This window comes from Myotis brandtii, unplaced genomic scaffold, assembly GCF_000412655.1.
Source record: "Myotis brandtii unplaced genomic scaffold, ASM41265v1 scaffold395, whole genome shotgun sequence".
NCBI classification, from domain to species: Eukaryota; Metazoa; Chordata; class Mammalia; order Chiroptera; family Vespertilionidae; genus Myotis; species Myotis brandtii.
The window spans coordinates 1,403,075-1,420,539 of NW_005365155.1; the positions used below are offsets into that span (position 1 = coordinate 1,403,075).

General features: G+C 42.8%; 1 protein-coding gene and 1 long non-coding RNA gene across 2 annotated transcripts in view; one reads left to right on the top strand and one right to left on the bottom strand.

Moving 5' to 3' along the window:
- Positions 1-191, bottom strand: part of TFB1M (transcription factor B1, mitochondrial) — a 38,016-nt gene extending 37,825 nt beyond the window's left edge. The window contains exon 1 of the mRNA XM_005872877.2: positions 1-191. This exon is cut by the window's left edge and continues 10 nt beyond it. Coding sequence (XP_005872939.1) covers positions 1-117 — 117 coding nt within the window. The 5' untranslated portion in view covers positions 118-191.
- Positions 192-241: 50 nt separating this feature from the next.
- LOC102257631 lies at positions 242-6,449 on the top strand. Its single transcript, XR_313970.2, has 3 exons — positions 242-320; positions 5,112-6,279; positions 6,374-6,449. It is a non-coding gene; the product is annotated as an uncharacterized LOC102257631 (long non-coding RNA).
- Positions 6,450-17,465: the final 11,016 nt, after the last annotated feature.

A 17,465-nucleotide genomic window follows, 5' to 3' on the forward strand; every position in this document is an offset into this window, starting at 1 on the left:
CAGGAGGAAGTTCTGGGAGAGCTGCTTCGCCGCTTGCAGTTTGAACAACTTAATGATTTCTCGAATCGTGGGCAACGGCGGGAGACGGAAAGTGCCGAGCGCCCCGGAGGCCGCCATGTGCCTCCGCGGGGCCGTGAGAGCCTCACGCGGACCTTCCCCCGCCGCTCGGCACGCTTCCTGCGGAGGAGGAGCCTGCAGGACTTTGGCCCGCCTCCGGGCTCACCTCATTGGTCGACAGTATCCGGGCGGAACTGGAGGGCGGACAGGAAATCCGGGCGCTCTCAGCGCGCAGGCGCAGTGTGCAGCTAAAGGCGGTGCAGGTAGGGGTCCGCTGTTTTCCGCCTCTCCGGGGTGGGCGGGGCGTTGGCAGGGAGGCGGAGGGGATTCGCGGATGTGTGGAGCTCAGCAAGCTGCCTGGGCTGACTGGATGTAGATGGACGTTCCTAATAGTTGCGGGAAAGCTGGTGATAAAAGATAAAACTGTTGGTTGCTAACAACTCTCTAGCCGGTTTGGCTCAGTGGGTAGTGTGTCGGTCCCGCGTTGGATTCTGGTCAAGGGCACGGGGTTGTGGACTTGATCCCCAGGACCCCAGTAGGGGGGCGTGTAGGAGGCAGCCAATGGATGATTCTCATCATTGATGTTTTTCTCTCTCCCCCTCTTCCTCTCTGAAATCAATAAAAAACATATTAAAAGACAACAACTCTGTCTTATGGTTAGATGTTTATAGGACCTCTGCACCACAGGGCGGATGGCAGGTTTCTAACTTGTCTCAGCCTTAGTTTTTCCATCTGTTAAGTGGACAGAATGTCTGCCTTAAAATTGTGAGCACTAAACGAAAGAGGTCGCTCAGAACCTCGTGCAATGCGTGGCATATGGTAAACCTGCAATCCAGGGCGGCTGTTGATTCTATAATCACCCAGCAGGTGCATGCGCCCAGAGGGTTTATAAAACGGTCAGCACGGTTTGCTAGGTGAGAAGTAGAATCAGCTCTTCCGCCCCATATGTAATACCTTAAATCAATTAAAAAAAGAGAGAGAGCTATATACCAGGAAAAAAAATGTATACATCAAAGAGAAAAACTTCCTTGTTCAGTACATGAGACTTTAGGAAGTGTTTTTGTGTATAGTGAATATTTGTTTTTGAACTTTTACACTGAAGTAAGTAGAATAAGAATTACTAGCCTGAGTTTAGAGCAGAGGAAACAAAAACTCAGGTCATCACTTAATGAAATGTACAAAATCAGAAAATTGTGGGACCCAGATCCAATCTAAGCTTTCCGATTTGCATGATGGCTGCTCTTGCTATTAATCTGCTTTGCATTGAGTATTGGTTGCCACTCCTTGTTTACTTTCCCCAGTTTTCTTATTGCCCCTTCACGCTTCAAGTATTCAGCCTCTACTCGCAGAACCAGAAAGCCAAGGACAAAGGGAAGGAACATAATAATACTAATAATAGCCAACATTCACTGAGCTTTTCCCAAAGTCCCAGACAGAGTGCTTTACAACTATTACTTCAATAAGTGTTACAAAACATAACATTTAGCCCTAGGCTGCTGCACAGCTAATAGGTGGTGGACTCAGGATTTGAATCCACAAGTCTGTGTCCAGAGCCTGCTTTTTAAGCAGTGCAGGCAGTGTAGAGAGGTCATTTGATTTGCCTACAATGCTACATCCAAGTACAGAAAGAAGGATCAAATATGAGTTCTGTCTTTCCGTTATACCAGAGAAAACAACAAAGCAAAGAAATATCAAATCTGTCTGATAGGGTAATTTAGCTTTTCTAATCCTTTTTGCAAATTGCTGCATCGATCACAAGTGAATTTTAATTTTTTTTATTTTACTTTTCAGAGTAGTAAGTTTAAAATAAAGCTAATGGACAACCAAGTAACTATGGGTATGACATGGAAAACAATCACAAGTGTATTTTAATTTTTTTACTTTACTTTTCAGAGTAGTAAGTTTAAAATAAAACTGATGGACAACCAAGTAACTATGGGTATGACATGGAAAACCCAACCACCTTCTGTTATAGCTATTTTAGGAAGAACTGTGAGATTATCTGACACACCTCCTAGCTTTAGGAAATTGGGATATGACTCCCATAGAGGTAAGATGATTTGCCCAAGGTGGCATAGAAATGTAGGCCGAAAGCCTGAACTCTTGATTCAGAGCCCTTATTGTAACCAAAGCATACTATACCCGAGAAGGCATTCGCTCGCAGTGATAGTCATTGTTTCCTTCAGTCCTCACAATGGTCCTCTGAAGATCGGATGATCATCCTTATTTGACTGTGAAGAGATAGAGCTGAGGGCATTTGACTTTCCAGGATGCACAGCAAAATACAGAGAGAAGATTTAACCTGGTTTTTTTTCTTTTCTGAGTTCGGATCTCATGGGCCACACACCTCAAGTATTAAATTTTTTAAGTTAATTATTTAACCAATATGTGTTAATTTTATAATGTTATGTAAATCTATACAATATAAATCTGAGTAAACTGTAAGTTTACAGTTTCCATGGGACTAACTTAAACACAATTAAAAGAAGTATATGCAAAGCTACAAACCAGCACAAATGATACACAACGTTAAATCACTGCTCTTTATGCTGATTGGCAGGATTCTTTTGTAAAAAATCCAGTACTGTCCAGCCGGTGTTGCTCAGTGGTTGAGCGTAGACCTATGAACCAGGAGGTGATGGTTCGATTCCCCGTCATGCCTGTGTTTCGGGCTTGATCCCCAGTGTGGGGCATGCAGGAGGCAGTCGATCTATGAGTCCCTCTCATCATCAATGTTTCTATCTCTTTTTCCCCCCCCCTTCCTCTCTGAAATTAAAAAAAAAAAAAAAGTTCAGTACCAATGTGCCATGTAATGATTGAATTTTCTTATCAGTTTTCTGGATCCAAACTAACACCAAATCTTTGTGCAGAATGCTTGCCATTGTCTCTTGCCTTTCTCTTAAAGGAACATAGAAGCCACGTAATAAGTCTGCTTGGGTCTATTTTCATTAGGGTGGAAACAACTGAAGTGGAATTACTTGGCAGGATGTCATCCTTAATACACAGGTTGCATAGCAATAATCAGGAGAAAGTTCAGATGGCTCAGAATGTGCCCACATGAACTTCTTAAAAGATTAACACCAGCGTAAAAACCAAACAAAATTTTAAAAAGAACAAAAACACATTTCCATGGAGAATGTGGATTCCCAAGAACGTGTCCCCAGGTCTAAATATGAGAATTATTGTCTTATACCAGGGGTCCTCAAACTACGGCCCGTGGGCCACATGCAAATACAAATATTGTATTTGTTCCCGTTTTGTTTTTTTACTTCAAAATAAGATATGTGCAGTGTGCATAGGAATTTGTTCATAGTTTTTTTTTAAACTATAGTCCGGCCCTCCAACGGTCTGAGGGACAGTGAACTGGCCCCCTGTTTAAAAAGTTTGAGGGCCCCTGTCTTATACTATGCCATCTTAAATAGTCAACATTTGCGAGGTTATGACCTATATTGACAAAGCAGTTTCCCATGTTACTTCACTTTATTCTCATTTGAATCCCTCATGTAGGTTTACAAAGATATTCAGTGAGCACTGCTACAGGGCCAGTGAGGGTGCAGTCGAGTCTCAAACTCAGATCTTCTGACTATATTGTACCTCTGGTATGTGTTAAATAATTGTTGAACTGAATAAAAAAATTCCATCTTAAGAGAATCTTCCAAGTTTTTATAGTTCTTGAGATCTAATTTTTATCATCATAAATATCTGATTCTCAGTCTTTTCATTTTCAGAAAATTATGCATTACTCCCTACAAAGCACAGGCAATCAGCAGGGGGTGCGTTAATAGTGTATTTCACATATTAATGCAAATGGTTTTACCCCTGAAAAGAGAAGTATGCAGTTTCATCAGTTTTGAAGCTTTGAAGTATCTGCTTCATCTAGATATAGATTTTAATATGCTAAAATATTATAATTAATACAGAAATTACTAGCTCCACCTATCAGTGAAGATGAAGAATTACAAGTGATTCTAAGTGATACTAAGGTAGAATGCGCAATTCTAATTTGCACAAATCCCAGAATGGTTATATAGGAAAATTACTTATTATTATTTTAGCATTTATTTTAATGTAAATGAATATGTGGCTTCATTTGGTATAAGTAATTTAGTGCCTACTTATAGAGTAAGTGCTACTTCTAAAAGGTTGTCATTTCACCCGTTCCCTGAAAGAGACAGGAACGCCACAAAGAGCAATATTTTCCTGCCACCTGGGAATTTTTGGAGAAAATTAAATGTGGCTTAGAATTGCCAAATTGAACTTTACAAAATGACTATTATGATATGTAAAGTGCCCTTTTCTGATAGTATTTTATAATTCTGTATAATATGGCTCAATGCTCCAGAGAAATATTAAGAGCTGCATTTTGCACATATGTCGTCCTTTTTAATGGCTGTTTGATGCCCACTGTTCACAAAGGAGTCACCTACCTGGAGGGAAGAAGAAAGTGCACGCTAATTCTGAGCAGACAGACCAAATACTTACTCTGTGGGGATAGAAGCCGGGCAATTTATGGCCAGCAGCACAGGTTAATTGCCTGAGGGAACCATGGAACAGTTATAAGGATTCTTTAAATATAGTGTTTCTCACTGGCCCGGGCGGTATTTGAAAGCCTACTGATTATCCCCGGAGATCGGTGAATTATTGTCAGGATCCTAATGGGGTGATGAGGATGGGCAGCCCTTTCTACTCAGGATGAGTCAACTTGGGTTTTTCCTACAGAGCAAAGCAAATCGTTTGTGAATGGAGAAAAAGTCAGCGCCTTCAAAGGGCATTGCAAAAATAAAGTAGCCTTTTTATGTTAATAGTGTATTAGTTTGTCTCAACATTTAATTGGAAAAAAAGGTTAAGAATAAATACAACTATGACGATGAAAAGCCTTGCGTTTAAGGCTTTTCCGTGCATTTAAAACTGTTCTGTGAATGGGGACGCTCTGGGTTCAACAAGTAGATGGGTCTCCTTGGACATCGTGGTGATAGCCCCCACCCCGCCCTAGCAGAAGGATCGTGGGTGGACTACTAGATAAGGCCACATCTGTCCCTCTTTCTCTGTTCTAGGTCCCCGATCTTTGCTCCTCTCTACCTCAATCCCGGCGGGGCTCCTGTGTACACGGTTTTCCAGACAAGTCAGCGAGTTGATGTTAATACATAGCAACTGTCTGCCTATTCCTCCAACTGAGAAGGGGCCGGTGCAGGAGGATGGGGCGGCTTCCCTGACCTTGAGGAGGAGGTTGTTGGCATCCTCTCAGTTCCCTTTGCCCCACCTGGCGCCCTGGGCCTTCAGACTGCTGAACGTACCCTATTCATCTACCCTATTAGACTCCCACTTCCCTAAGTCATCCCAACTCAGCACTCTCCTCGCTGTTCTCCACCGTTCAGTTCAAACCAGCATTTAACCCCCATGGATTCCAGCGACTGGGTTCAGTGACCTGGTAGCAGCGTGCTTATTATTTCCCAGAGAGAGCTATGTCTCTCCGGTTTGGGAACTAGGACCAGACCGACATCCTGGTCAAAAGTTTAGGTTGGCAGCTTCCTTCCTTCACCTAAGATGAGAGTGTAGGCTTAGTGTCTGCTTCAGGGATCAGAGTGGATGCTCATAGGGAAGGGGAAGGCAAAGCTACCATTAACCCTCCCACGACAGCTTTTGAAGAAAAGGAAGCGATCTTGGGAGGAGTGAGAAAAAAAGAAAGCACCTACATGTGTCATTGGCATCAACAGGCCTCCACAGCTCCTGCCCCATTTCCAGCCCCTCTTTAGAGTCAACCCTGTCCAAAGTCCGGTAAACCTGCCACCCCGATGTTCTCATTTCCCTCAGCTCAGTCCATCCTTCTAAAACTGCTGTCACCCAACACCCCACGGATCTCCATGTTTCCAAATCCAGGGGACACCTCTATTCTCTCCGTATTTAACGTGAGTGATTATAATAGCATGCTGAATTCTAGGAGACCGGCCCATCCTAACTTGTACATCTGCACACAGTGTCTCCTTTTACTAACGAAGACACTGAAGCTCTGAGAAGTTGATGCCTAGGTTTCACACAACTCGACTCACAGAGAAGGAGCCCGAACCCCAGGCAGTCTGACTGCAGCATCTCCCACTGCAGCTCCGGGCTGTGTGGACTCGCAGTTAACCTCTCTTTCAAGTCCTGTTCTTTCAACCTTGACCATAGCCCATGGCTTTCTCTTTCTCATACACCGACTTCTCTTCCCCCACCCAAACTCTCAAGGTTCAATCCAAGATCCTCTTCTCTCTTTCCCCTGTATTCTCATATGCCGACTTCTCTTCGCCCACCCAAACTCTCAAGGGTATGATTTCTCAAGGTTCAATCCAAGATCCTCTTCTCTCTTTCCCCTGTTTCTTCCTAAGCGGTCTCATTAATTTTCATGGACTTACTGCCACCTTTATATTGACGCGTCTTAAATGTACATTTCCAGCTCCAAACCCGCATATGTAACTGCCTGTTTTATGAGCCACTGGGATACCTCAGTCTCATTAATTTCATGGACTTAATGCCACCTTTATATTGACGAGTCTTAAATGTACATTTCCAGCTCTAAACCTATGTATGTAACTGCCTGTTTTATGAGCCACTGGGATACCTCCCAATGTCTAAAACTTAGCATGTTCGAATAGAATGCTTACTCTTCTTCACAAAACGTTGTCTCCCCACAAACTTTCCCATACGGTGACTCCAGAAACCTGAGTCAGTCTCTCCTTCCCCTCCACACCCACATCCCATTGCCATCATCAACTCTTTTTTTTTTTTTTTAATCCTCACCCGAGGATTTTTTTTTATTGATTTTTAGAGAGAGGGAAAGACAGAGAGAAACATCAATGTGAGAGAAACACAGTGATGGGTTGCCTCCTGCCAAGGCCCGACCAGGGCCCAGGGAGAAGCCTGCAACCGAGGTACATGCCCATGACCAGAACTGAACCCTTGGACCCTTTGGTCCTCAGGCCAATGCTCTATCCTCGGAGCCAAACCAGCTATGGCCACCATCAACTCCTGATGTCCCAACTTGACATCATGACCAGAACTGAACCCTAGACCCTTTGGTCCGCAGGCCAATGCTCTAACCTCAGAGCCAAACCGGCTATGGCCACCATCAACTCCTGATGTCCCAACTTGACTTCCAATCCCCATTTGCATCACCAGCATCTTTCACATACATTCCTACAACAGCCTTTAAACTTCTCGCTCTGCAATCCATTTATCCTCAGCAGAAAAATGATCTTAAAAACGTAAGTTCAATCACTTTACTCATCTGCCTACAACCCTCCAGGGCCTCCCACTGCAGTTGAAATAAAAATCCAATTCCTTGCTATGGCCTTAAAAAGCCTAATCTGACCCCTGCCCATCTCCAGCCTCATTTAGGTCCCCCTTCCCAGGGAACCACAGCCACACTGGTCTTTGTTCCTTAAACATGCCAAGTTCTTCTTGCTTCCTCTCTTTCTTGCACATGTAGTTTTTGCTGCCTAAAAGCACCCCCTCCCATTCTTCAGCTGGCAAACGTGAGTATATGAGGTTCCATGGCAAAGGGAACTGAGCTCGCAGATGGACGTTCGCTGCATTTAAGATAGGGAGATGATCCTGGATTACCTGAGTGAGCCCAGCGTCATGACAAGGGTCCTTCAAAGTGGCAGAAGGAATTGGAAGAGAGACTCAGAGGGAGGGCAGCATGAGAAGGATGCTGCCCTCTGCTGCTGGCTTTGAAGCTAGAGAAGAGGGGGGTCAAGAGCCCCAAGCGTCAAACCTCCGCAGTGTGCAGAGCCTCGAAGATGGAAAAGGCGAGAAAATGGGTCCTCCCCGAAAGCCTCCAGAAGACACACGGCTGGGCTGACAGCTTGACTCAAGCACAGTGAGACCTACTTCCGACTTCTGAACTACAGGGCCGTCAGATAAATTGGTATTATTTTGCCCACTGCAGTTGAAATAAAAATCCAATTCCTTGCTATGGCCTTAAAAAGCCTAATCTGACCCCTGCCCATCTCCGGCCTCATTTAGGTCCCCCTTCCCAGGGAACCACAGCCACGCTGGTCTTCTTTGTTTCAAACATGCCAAGTTCTTCTTGCTTCCTCTCCTTCTTGCACATGTAGGTTTTGCTGCCTAAAAGCACCCCCTCCCGTTCTTCAGCTGGCGAACGTGAGTATATGAGGTTCCATGGCAAAGGGAACTTGAGCTCGCAGATGGACGTTCGCTGCATTTAAGATAGGGAGATGATCCTGGATTACCTGAGTGAGCCCAGCGTCATGACAAGGGTCCTTCAAAGTGGCAGAAGGAATTGGAAGAGAGACTCAGAGGGAGGGCAGCATGAGAAGGATGCTGCCCTCTGCTGCTGGCTTTGAAGCTAGAGAAGAGGGGGGTCAAGAGCCCCAAGCGTCAAACCTCCGCAGTGTGCAGAGCCTCGAAGATGGAAAAGGCGAGAAAATGGGTCCTTCCAGAAGACACACAGCTGGGCTGACAGCTGGACTCTAGCACAGTGAGACCTACTTCCGACTTCTGAACTACAGGGCCGTCAGATAAATTGGTATTATTTTGAGCCAACATGTTTGTGGCAGTTCGTTACAGCAGCCACAGAAAACTAATATGGTGTTGTTGTTTTTTAAACTGTTACGTGACTGATGAATAACTTACAGCATTACAAAACTTGTGCAATATGAACATGTTACAAAACATTATGTATCATTATACCACAGAAGGTAATGCTCATCATGGATCACATATAGTGGCCAACACATTGAGAGTATTTTGTCAGTGTTTATTCTCTTACGCTTCTTCTTTCCCGTCAGAACACACTTGTCTAGCAGACAGATATCTAGTTCTATATAATCAACATATGAATTGTTAATACCCCGATGCTACTGAAATCAAATAACCGTTAGGATGTAGTTCCCCTAATGTTGTTGTGACATATGACAAAGTGAGCTCAGAGGATTGCCTGCCAATTTGTTATTCTGTGGCTCTGATGAAAGATGACTTTTCCTTCTGCAGATTTTTATTGAGCGTGGCTGTTGCATATTAACTCTGTTCTTTCGCTTCATTATTTAGAGGCCTTGACAATTTGAACACCAGAGAATTATCCTAAGGATAGAACTACAAGTGTTGCACCTTAAAACAAATGTGTGATTTGATCTTAGTGTTACCCATTGTAAAAACTGTGTTCATTTTAGCCCATTCAACACCTCCCTTGCTCTTTTTGGGGAGGAGGGTGAGGAAAGGTGGATGATTCTAATGAATAATTCTAATAAGTCATAACTATTTATACCGAATCCAGTGGCAGTACAAAACATAAAACATTAAATGGTTATTATAAAATGTTACATTGTGTAGTGAAATGTATACACAGGATGTTGTGACTGAAATCCTATAATTTTAGACTATCTTTAAAACAGTTTGCTCAGGGGGTCTTATGACTGGGAAGGATTATGGGAGGGGAATGGGAGTGCTGGCTTAGGGCTACAATAGCTACACTGGTTAATTTATATAGTATTATGTTCATGATATCACATAACCTCATTATATTAATCATATAGCTTGTTCTCTTTACTTTTAGTGGAATTCTTAGGAAGAGATGGCTCAGAAGCCCAGAGGCTCTTTAACAAAAGGAATACAAATTATGATACAAACTTAGATATGAAAGTCAATATTTATTTAGAATAAGGGAAAAAAAATCACAAGATGTGACAAACATCACAACATACAGAAAAGTAACATAACATTTTTATTGATTAGCTGTTTTTAGACTTCTTTGATAATTCCCCCCTACATTTTTGGGAAGCAAACTCTTTGGTTGCCTCTTCATGTGATAATATTTATAAATTTTTCCATAGAGAGAATAGAAAGATAGTTTAGTTTTCACACTTCCATGATTGATTACAATTTGGCTTTTATTTTTGATAGTTTAGAAATATCCCTTACATCTTCCCTAATCATTTTTGTTTATGTCATAGTCATTGTTAGGCTTGTTGTCAGATTTAGAAAACCTATATTAATTGTGTGTTTTTTTTCTTTTTGGGCATTCCAAGTTTCTTGTGCAGTGTTTAATTTTGAATTGATGACACTTATTAACCAGTTTGTCATAGGTGTCCTTTTTGTAGTGATGTATTATGAGTTTATATTATATTAATTGATGTCAGTATTTGGTGTCACATAATCAAGACATTTAATTTTTTCCAAAGTATTCTTATGATTCACTCCTCTTTATGAATTGCGTTATCAAACAATCCATAAGCCTATTCATTACTTCTAGTCAACTTATTTATTCTTCTTTATAAATTACTGCATTTGATATGATGAATTTTTTAGTTGCAATTCACATCTTAGTATAGAAATAAATTTCTATTGATTTTATTGCTCTATATATCCTTCTATTGCTTTTGTTTCTTACCCCATTACTTTTTCAATTGAATTTTTCTCTCAGTTCTTTAAATACATAAAATTTAAAGACAGCAGAAAGGACACTCCGTATTTACACAGATCTGGAGTCTAATTCTGGAATGTTCTAAAATATCCTTCCAAATTTCAATTACATTTTTCTAACTCCGTTTCCCCTTCACCAGATTCCCAAAATGTTCTGTACCACTAGAATACCACCTGGAAAAAGACCATAGTTTTAACTGTGGCGAACGTGCGTCTTTTAGTTGTATTTTTGAAGTGGTTGTTTGCGGCAGCAGTCTCCGGTGTTTACCTATGCCGCCATCTTGGTCTCTCTCAATTACATTTTTCTAACTCCGTTTCCCCTTCACCAGATTCCCAAAATGTTCTGTACCACTAGAATACCACCTGGAAAAAGACCATAATTTTAACTGTGGCGAACGTGTCTTACTTTAGCAAATTTTACAAAAACTTAACAACCATGTTAGTACATTTCCGGGCTCCTCCCAGGGCCTTGAAGTGGCTTGTTGGAGGGAAAGGTCTGAAGCTCCAATGGTCAGTCTGCCCATGGACAGTAACACTGAACACCCTGGGTGGGAGGCACTGTGGTCAGAGGACTAGTCACACCACCACGGCCAGGCAAGGGCTTCTTCACAATATGCGCCTTGTAGCTTACATCACCGCAGACTCATCCCTAGACAAGGATGTAGATGGTGGTTTACATGGGAGGTGATCCCAGGAAGTACAAAAGAGGAAATGGGGAAAGGAAGAGAACCAATTAAATGTGGTTCAAGAGTAATGTAACGTTAGGGTTCTGGGACAACTATGCCTCAATCCCACCGAGGACCCTTTGAAAAACTTTGTGAAACCCAACTCAGAGTTTTCCCACCAGAAGCTGGGGACGCTCCCAAGGCCCTTGGAATGGAAGATGGCAGGGGAGGCCAGAAGCTGCCCATCTGCCAGGAACCAGGGCTGCAGGTGAACTCGGGAGGACTCGGGATACGGGTGGGCAAGAACGTGTACCTGCTGCTCTGTGACCCCCGTTCCACCTGGGAATTTAGAAACTCAAAGTGATTTAGAGTGATTATGTGGGATCTTCAATGTTATAGACCTTTCTCATTTTAAGATGACCTTGTAGTTAGAGGACAGGGGTTGAAATACAGTGTGGCATCATCCCCACTTGCCAAGGAAAGTCCTAGACGTCTTGAGCTGGAGATAAGTATTTTCTTTAAGCTGAACGAGAGCACAGCTAGAATGTCTAATTCCCTTTACTTAAATCCATTTCCTCTTAAGTATAGAAAAAGGGGGGAAACATTTTTGTGTATGCCAACAAGGAGCAGTTTAGTCATGAGAATGCATTTTGCCTTTCTGAGGGCTCCTATGCGGTGGACTTAGTGTGAGGAAGGAAAAACTGGACCCCTTTATTCTCAGATACTGTGGTCACCTGTTCAGAACTGGAATTCTGATCATTTAAGGGAGAAACAGAAACCATTTAAATGAGATTGGTAGGAGAGTACATGCCGGGCTAAGTGTTACGCCAATCAACTCTGTGAGCCTTGAGAAGCCACTTCCATTTTTTTGTGCCTCAGTTTCCTCATTTTTTGATAGAAGCCTTGGATTGGTTGACCTTGAACTCCATTTCCAGCTCTGAGGTACTGTGATTGAAAAAAATTAAGGTTGTAGCCTGTCATGAGGCATGGGTCTTACTGTAGCATTATGGGCTTGACCAAAGAAGTTAACCTTTTTGACCTTCAGTTTTCTCATCTGAAAAATGTTAAATGTTCTTTATGAGCCTTGAGAAGCCACTTCCATTTTTTTGTGCCTCAGTTTCCTCATTTTTTGATAGAAGCCTTGGATTGGTTGACCTTGAACTCCATTTCCAGCTCTGAGGTACTGTGATTGAAAAAAATTAAGGTTGTAGCCTGTCATGAGGCATGGGTCTTACTGTAGCATTATGGGCTTGACCAAAGAAGTTAACCTTTTTGACCTTCAGTTTTCTCATCTGAAAAATGTTAAATGTTCTTTAAGGACATCTCTGCTGGATATAATCCAATGGGAAAAGTGTGTGTGTGTGTGTGTGTGTGTGTGTGTGTGAGAGAGAGAGAGAGAGAGAGAGAGAGAGAGAGAGAGAGAGAGAGAGAAATCTGGGAGGATGCACAGAAGTAAAGCCCAGCCTGGCCACTGGGTGGCGATCTTGTTCCATGTGAAGAGTTTATAGCTTCTACCAGTGGTGCCAACGTTTGCATTAACTAAGCCTAGTGAGGAAAGATTTTTCGAAAGGATACTGAAATAAAATCAGGTCAGCAAAACCCCCCAGATTTATGGAGGAATGACGATGAACAGCAATGCCAAATAAGAGACATAAAATCCCTATCATCAAGGCAGTAAAACATGGAGGGATAGATGAGAATTGTGTCTGGGTATTATTTAAAGGAATATAGGGAGAGGAGTACATGGTAAATTTATATAGTTTTTGAAACACATGGTTTAAAAGTTAACGCTGACATTTAAAGATTTAACTTGTAGAATAACCGAATACCTAAAAACTGTACTAGAGCATAAAGGTCTAAACCTGCAAAATCTAAACCAAATCAACGCGTTACTCCTTTTGTCAAATCTAAAAGAAACACGTAAGAGAATTGTATTCCTGCCCCAATATTTTAATGTTAAGGAAAAGGAACCAATCAACAAGTTTTGCACATTTTTATAGGAGAATGTGGCCTCCATCAGGCTCCGTAGCTTACCTTTAGGATTCTAGAATGATGGCTCCTGGAGTTAATGGCCTGCCTTGGTGTCTGCAGGGCTTTGAGTGGAGGTCCGTTTCTATGGAGATAAAGGGGCATCAGTAGGAATGAGGAGGAGGATAAAGGCTCCCTGATCACAGCGCTGCCAGCCCCTATCTCTAGAAAAGGTTACATTCCAAAGGAAAACATAGTCTCCCCGATAAAGCACCAGTGAGCATGAAGGGGACACCCAGGGGCTCGAGGAAGAGGGTAAGGATGGAGAAAGGACGCCAGCATGAAGCCATCACATTCCCAACTATTGCAAATCCCGTCTCCTACCATAACCTGGGAGGTGGTGGCAGGAGGGCGCAGGGGCCGAGGCCTGGCATTGCCTTCCCCACCCTTTTCTCCCAGCTCCTCCTCATCCTCCCTCCCAGGTGGACACATGTGTCTCCTGGAGGCCAAGCGTGGGCCTGCTGGCTCTGGTTGCCATGGCTGCTGCTTTTCTCCCCTTTCCTTTGATACATTAGCCATTAGTTTACATAATCCTCTCACAGGAGGATGTCCCCATTCAAAGGGGGAAGAAAAGGTAAATTGCTGTGTAACCTTTCACAAGGAATAGCATTCATTATGCATTTGCTTAATGACACGGAGGCATTGTTTGCTCTAGTTCAGGTGATAACAGCAAATCAAAGGCACCGAGGCCAGACTGTACTTTAGAGGAGCCAGCAGAGCCTGTATGGAAATAATACTTAGCATTTATGTCGCACTTTATACTCTCAATGGATTCCGCGATTATTAATTAATTATCCCCCACAATAGCTCTAGGAGGAAGGTCAGTGTCATTAGCTCTGTTTTGCAGATGAAAAGTCAGACAGCCGTTCCGTGATCTTCCTCCCTCCCCCCAAACATTTAAAGGTCTCATGTCAAAGCAGACTCAGGGGTGGGGGCCGCAGGTAAATGATGACGTGGGGAAGGGCAAACAGACCAGAGGTGCCCCTGGCGGAGGCCCCATTTCCTCTGGTCTGTCTTTTGAAAACCCTCTTCTCAGAATCATGTTCTGCAGTTGGGTACTACCTCCCCCTGCAGCCTGTTCCTCTTACGTATACCTGTCTTTCCTACATATCCACTGTTTTATGTGGGATTTTATTCCCTATTCATTCATTCATTCAACCTTAATTGAGTACTTAATATGGTTGAATGGGATATAGAAATAAAAAACAATTGATTTTTCAAATGATTCTTGCCTTCAGGAACTTTATTTCCTAACACACACACACACACACACACACACACGCACGCGCACACACACACACACACACACACACACACACACACGGGAGTGGAGGAGGAAGGAGTAGTCACCCTTGGGGAGTTGGGAAGGACTGCACTGAGAGAGGGTGCCCAGCAGTCCTCCGCATGATGTCTTTCGTTCAAGCAGCAGGGCTCCTAGAGGCCTCTGGGAGAGAAGGTGTAAATAAGGTGTCCTGAATGTTGGCTACTCACATTTTTGCCTTAGGCCAGGCCTTCTATGAGCTAAGCTGGTAAACTCATGTTTTAATTATTTGTGAATATCTTCCCTTTTTATAGGACGATAAGCAATTTGAAAATGCTAACTAATTCCCATAGCCCATGGCCTTTGTAGGAAATAATACTGTGAAGGGCCGCCGTGCATCGAATGTCCACTCTGTTTAGTGCTGTACAATGCTGACCTTAGTTATGCCTCACAAGGACCTTTGAGGCAGGTCTTGTCAATAGCCTTTTATTTTTATAGTTGAGGAAAGAGAGATTCAGAAAGTTTCAGTAATTTGCTAAAGCCACATAGTTCTTTTTTAAATATATATATAAAAAAAGATATGTATATATATATATAATTGATTTTTTTACAGAGAGGAAGGGAGAGGGATAGAGAGTTAGAAACATCGATGAGAGAGAAACATGGATCAGCTGCCTCCTACACACTCCCTACTGGGGATGTGCCCGCAACCAAGGTACATGCCCTTGACCAGAATCGAACCTGGGACCCTTGAGTCCACAAGCTGAGGCTCTATCCACTGAGCCAAGCCGGTTAGGGCAAGCCACATAGTTCTTTTGGCCATTAAAAGGAATTGAGTGACCTCCACTTTGTGCTAAGTACAGAGATCAAAATGGTGAGCAAAACAGACATGCTCTCTTCCTATTTTTACCTACAGTCCACTGGGGAAGACAGACATTAATCAAATAATAACTATATGTCAGCATATAATTACAACCTGTGATGAAGTCTATGAAAGAAGCGCAAAGGTACCATGTAGGAGCAGCTAGCACTCTGTGACCGGATCTGATCCCAGGCCAGCGGGGATGGGGCAGATATGGGGGAAGGCCAAGGTCAGGAAGCTTGACCTCACCTAGACACTCTGATGTTTAAGCTGAGTTTTAGAGGATTAATGGGTGTTAAGTAGGCCAACGTGAGCATCACAGGAAAAGGCCTTCGTGTAGGAGGGAGCTGGGAGTATTTGAGAATCTGAGAGCAGGTCTACTATGCAGAAGAGGAGAGGCGAGTGAAGGGGAGAAGACGACTGGAGAAGGAGGTGGGGCCTGATCTTGTAGGACCTTATAAGCCAGGGTAGAATTTCATACTTAGGAACAATAGGTAAGCAAGGGTTTTAAGTAAATGCATGCCTTGATCTGGTGCAAAGTCAGTCTGGATGAAGTGAGGGGAAGAGCAAGAGTGTAAAAAGGAAACTGGGTAAGTGGGTGGCAAAGCGATTCTTGTGTGAGACGATGGAGACACCAGGTGAGCATGGCAGAGATGGAGAGAAAAACACATGGGTGGTGAGGTATTTGGAAAGTCAAGCGCACAGTTCTTGGTGATGGGTGGGGAGAGGAGAGGGAGAGGCGGGCGTGAAGGCTGATTCCACGGCTCCTGGCTTGGACAAGTGAACGACTAGAAGTGTAGACTGGAGGGGATCGAGGGTTTGGGGGAAGAGGCAAAGGCAGATATTGAATCTAAATCTGCTTCTCACCAAAATACACTCTGTCCCCTGAGGGGAAGCAAAGTTTCCCAGCCCCAAATATGCCTTTTTAAAGAGAGTGATTATTTTAAGCTGGTTATTAAAAATAATAATAATAATAAACACACAACACATTTGAACTTGCTCCTAAGGACCTAAAAGAATTTTAGAGCCCTGCTCAGAAAGGGAGCCGTTATCGTTAATACTGCAGTCTAATGTGAACCAGTGTGATGGACAGGGAGGAACCTAGCAAGGCCTGTTTGATTCAAGTCCTCTCTGTCCTGCTTGCTTACCAAACGTTTGCTTTTCCATTTCAACATGAAGTGCCTTATTGTTGGTATCAAACACAACCCCAGCCACCTTCTCCTTCGCTCAAGATGGCATATAAGTTTTAACTGCTGCATATTCTTAGGGAACCCCTGTCCGTACACACATGATACACATGGTTATTTTCTCCCGTTAATCTGCCTCCCATTAATGGGACGATTAGACCAGCCAGAAGAAACCAGAAGGGTAGAAGGAAAATTGTTTTTCCTCCCCCACCACAAGCACATGGGTTTGGAAGTCCACTGCTGGAACTGCACTGCTAGCTTGCTAATGCTCCCATTGCTATCTATCACTGTGATCACCTTTGTTTTCTAATGAGTTAGTGACATCAGCAGGAGACCTGTCCATGGGCAGGAATGCAAGGGAGATCTTTTGGGGGGAGGGGTACCTAGAATTACACAAATCTCGCTGTTCAGCAGTCAAGCAGGAAGGCTTTGGCTCAAAGCGTTAGGGTTTAACATTCGCCAGAATCGGGCAAATTGTTTAACATTTCTAAGCCTCCTTTTCCTCTCCGTAAAGAGGAAGTCGTGACAGTATCTTTTCCATCCTGAGGTTGTTGGAAGAATGAGGGCTGCTGCTGGCATATAGGACACCTTCGCATGAATTAGAGAAAGGTTGCCATTCTCAAGTAAAAAAAATCTCTTTGAAGTTAATGTATTATATATTTCTCTTCAAGTACAATTATCCAAACATAAAATCAGTCTAAATAAATAATATAAATCAAAGTATTCAACATAATATAATATACAATTTGAATTTTTAATCACACTAATTAGAAAATCAAATTTAAAAATAATAGATATGTAACAAGTCAATAATTTTAATAACAGTTAATTATGAAATTTCCATAGCAACAAATAAACAAGCCCTCTAATGCAATTACCAGGCTGTTATGTAGTAATCTCTAATTTATGTCAACTTAATATTTACTTTGTATATTGTTAATGCTAAATTAACATTAGTTATTATCAGTTATTTTTATCAATGAAATTGC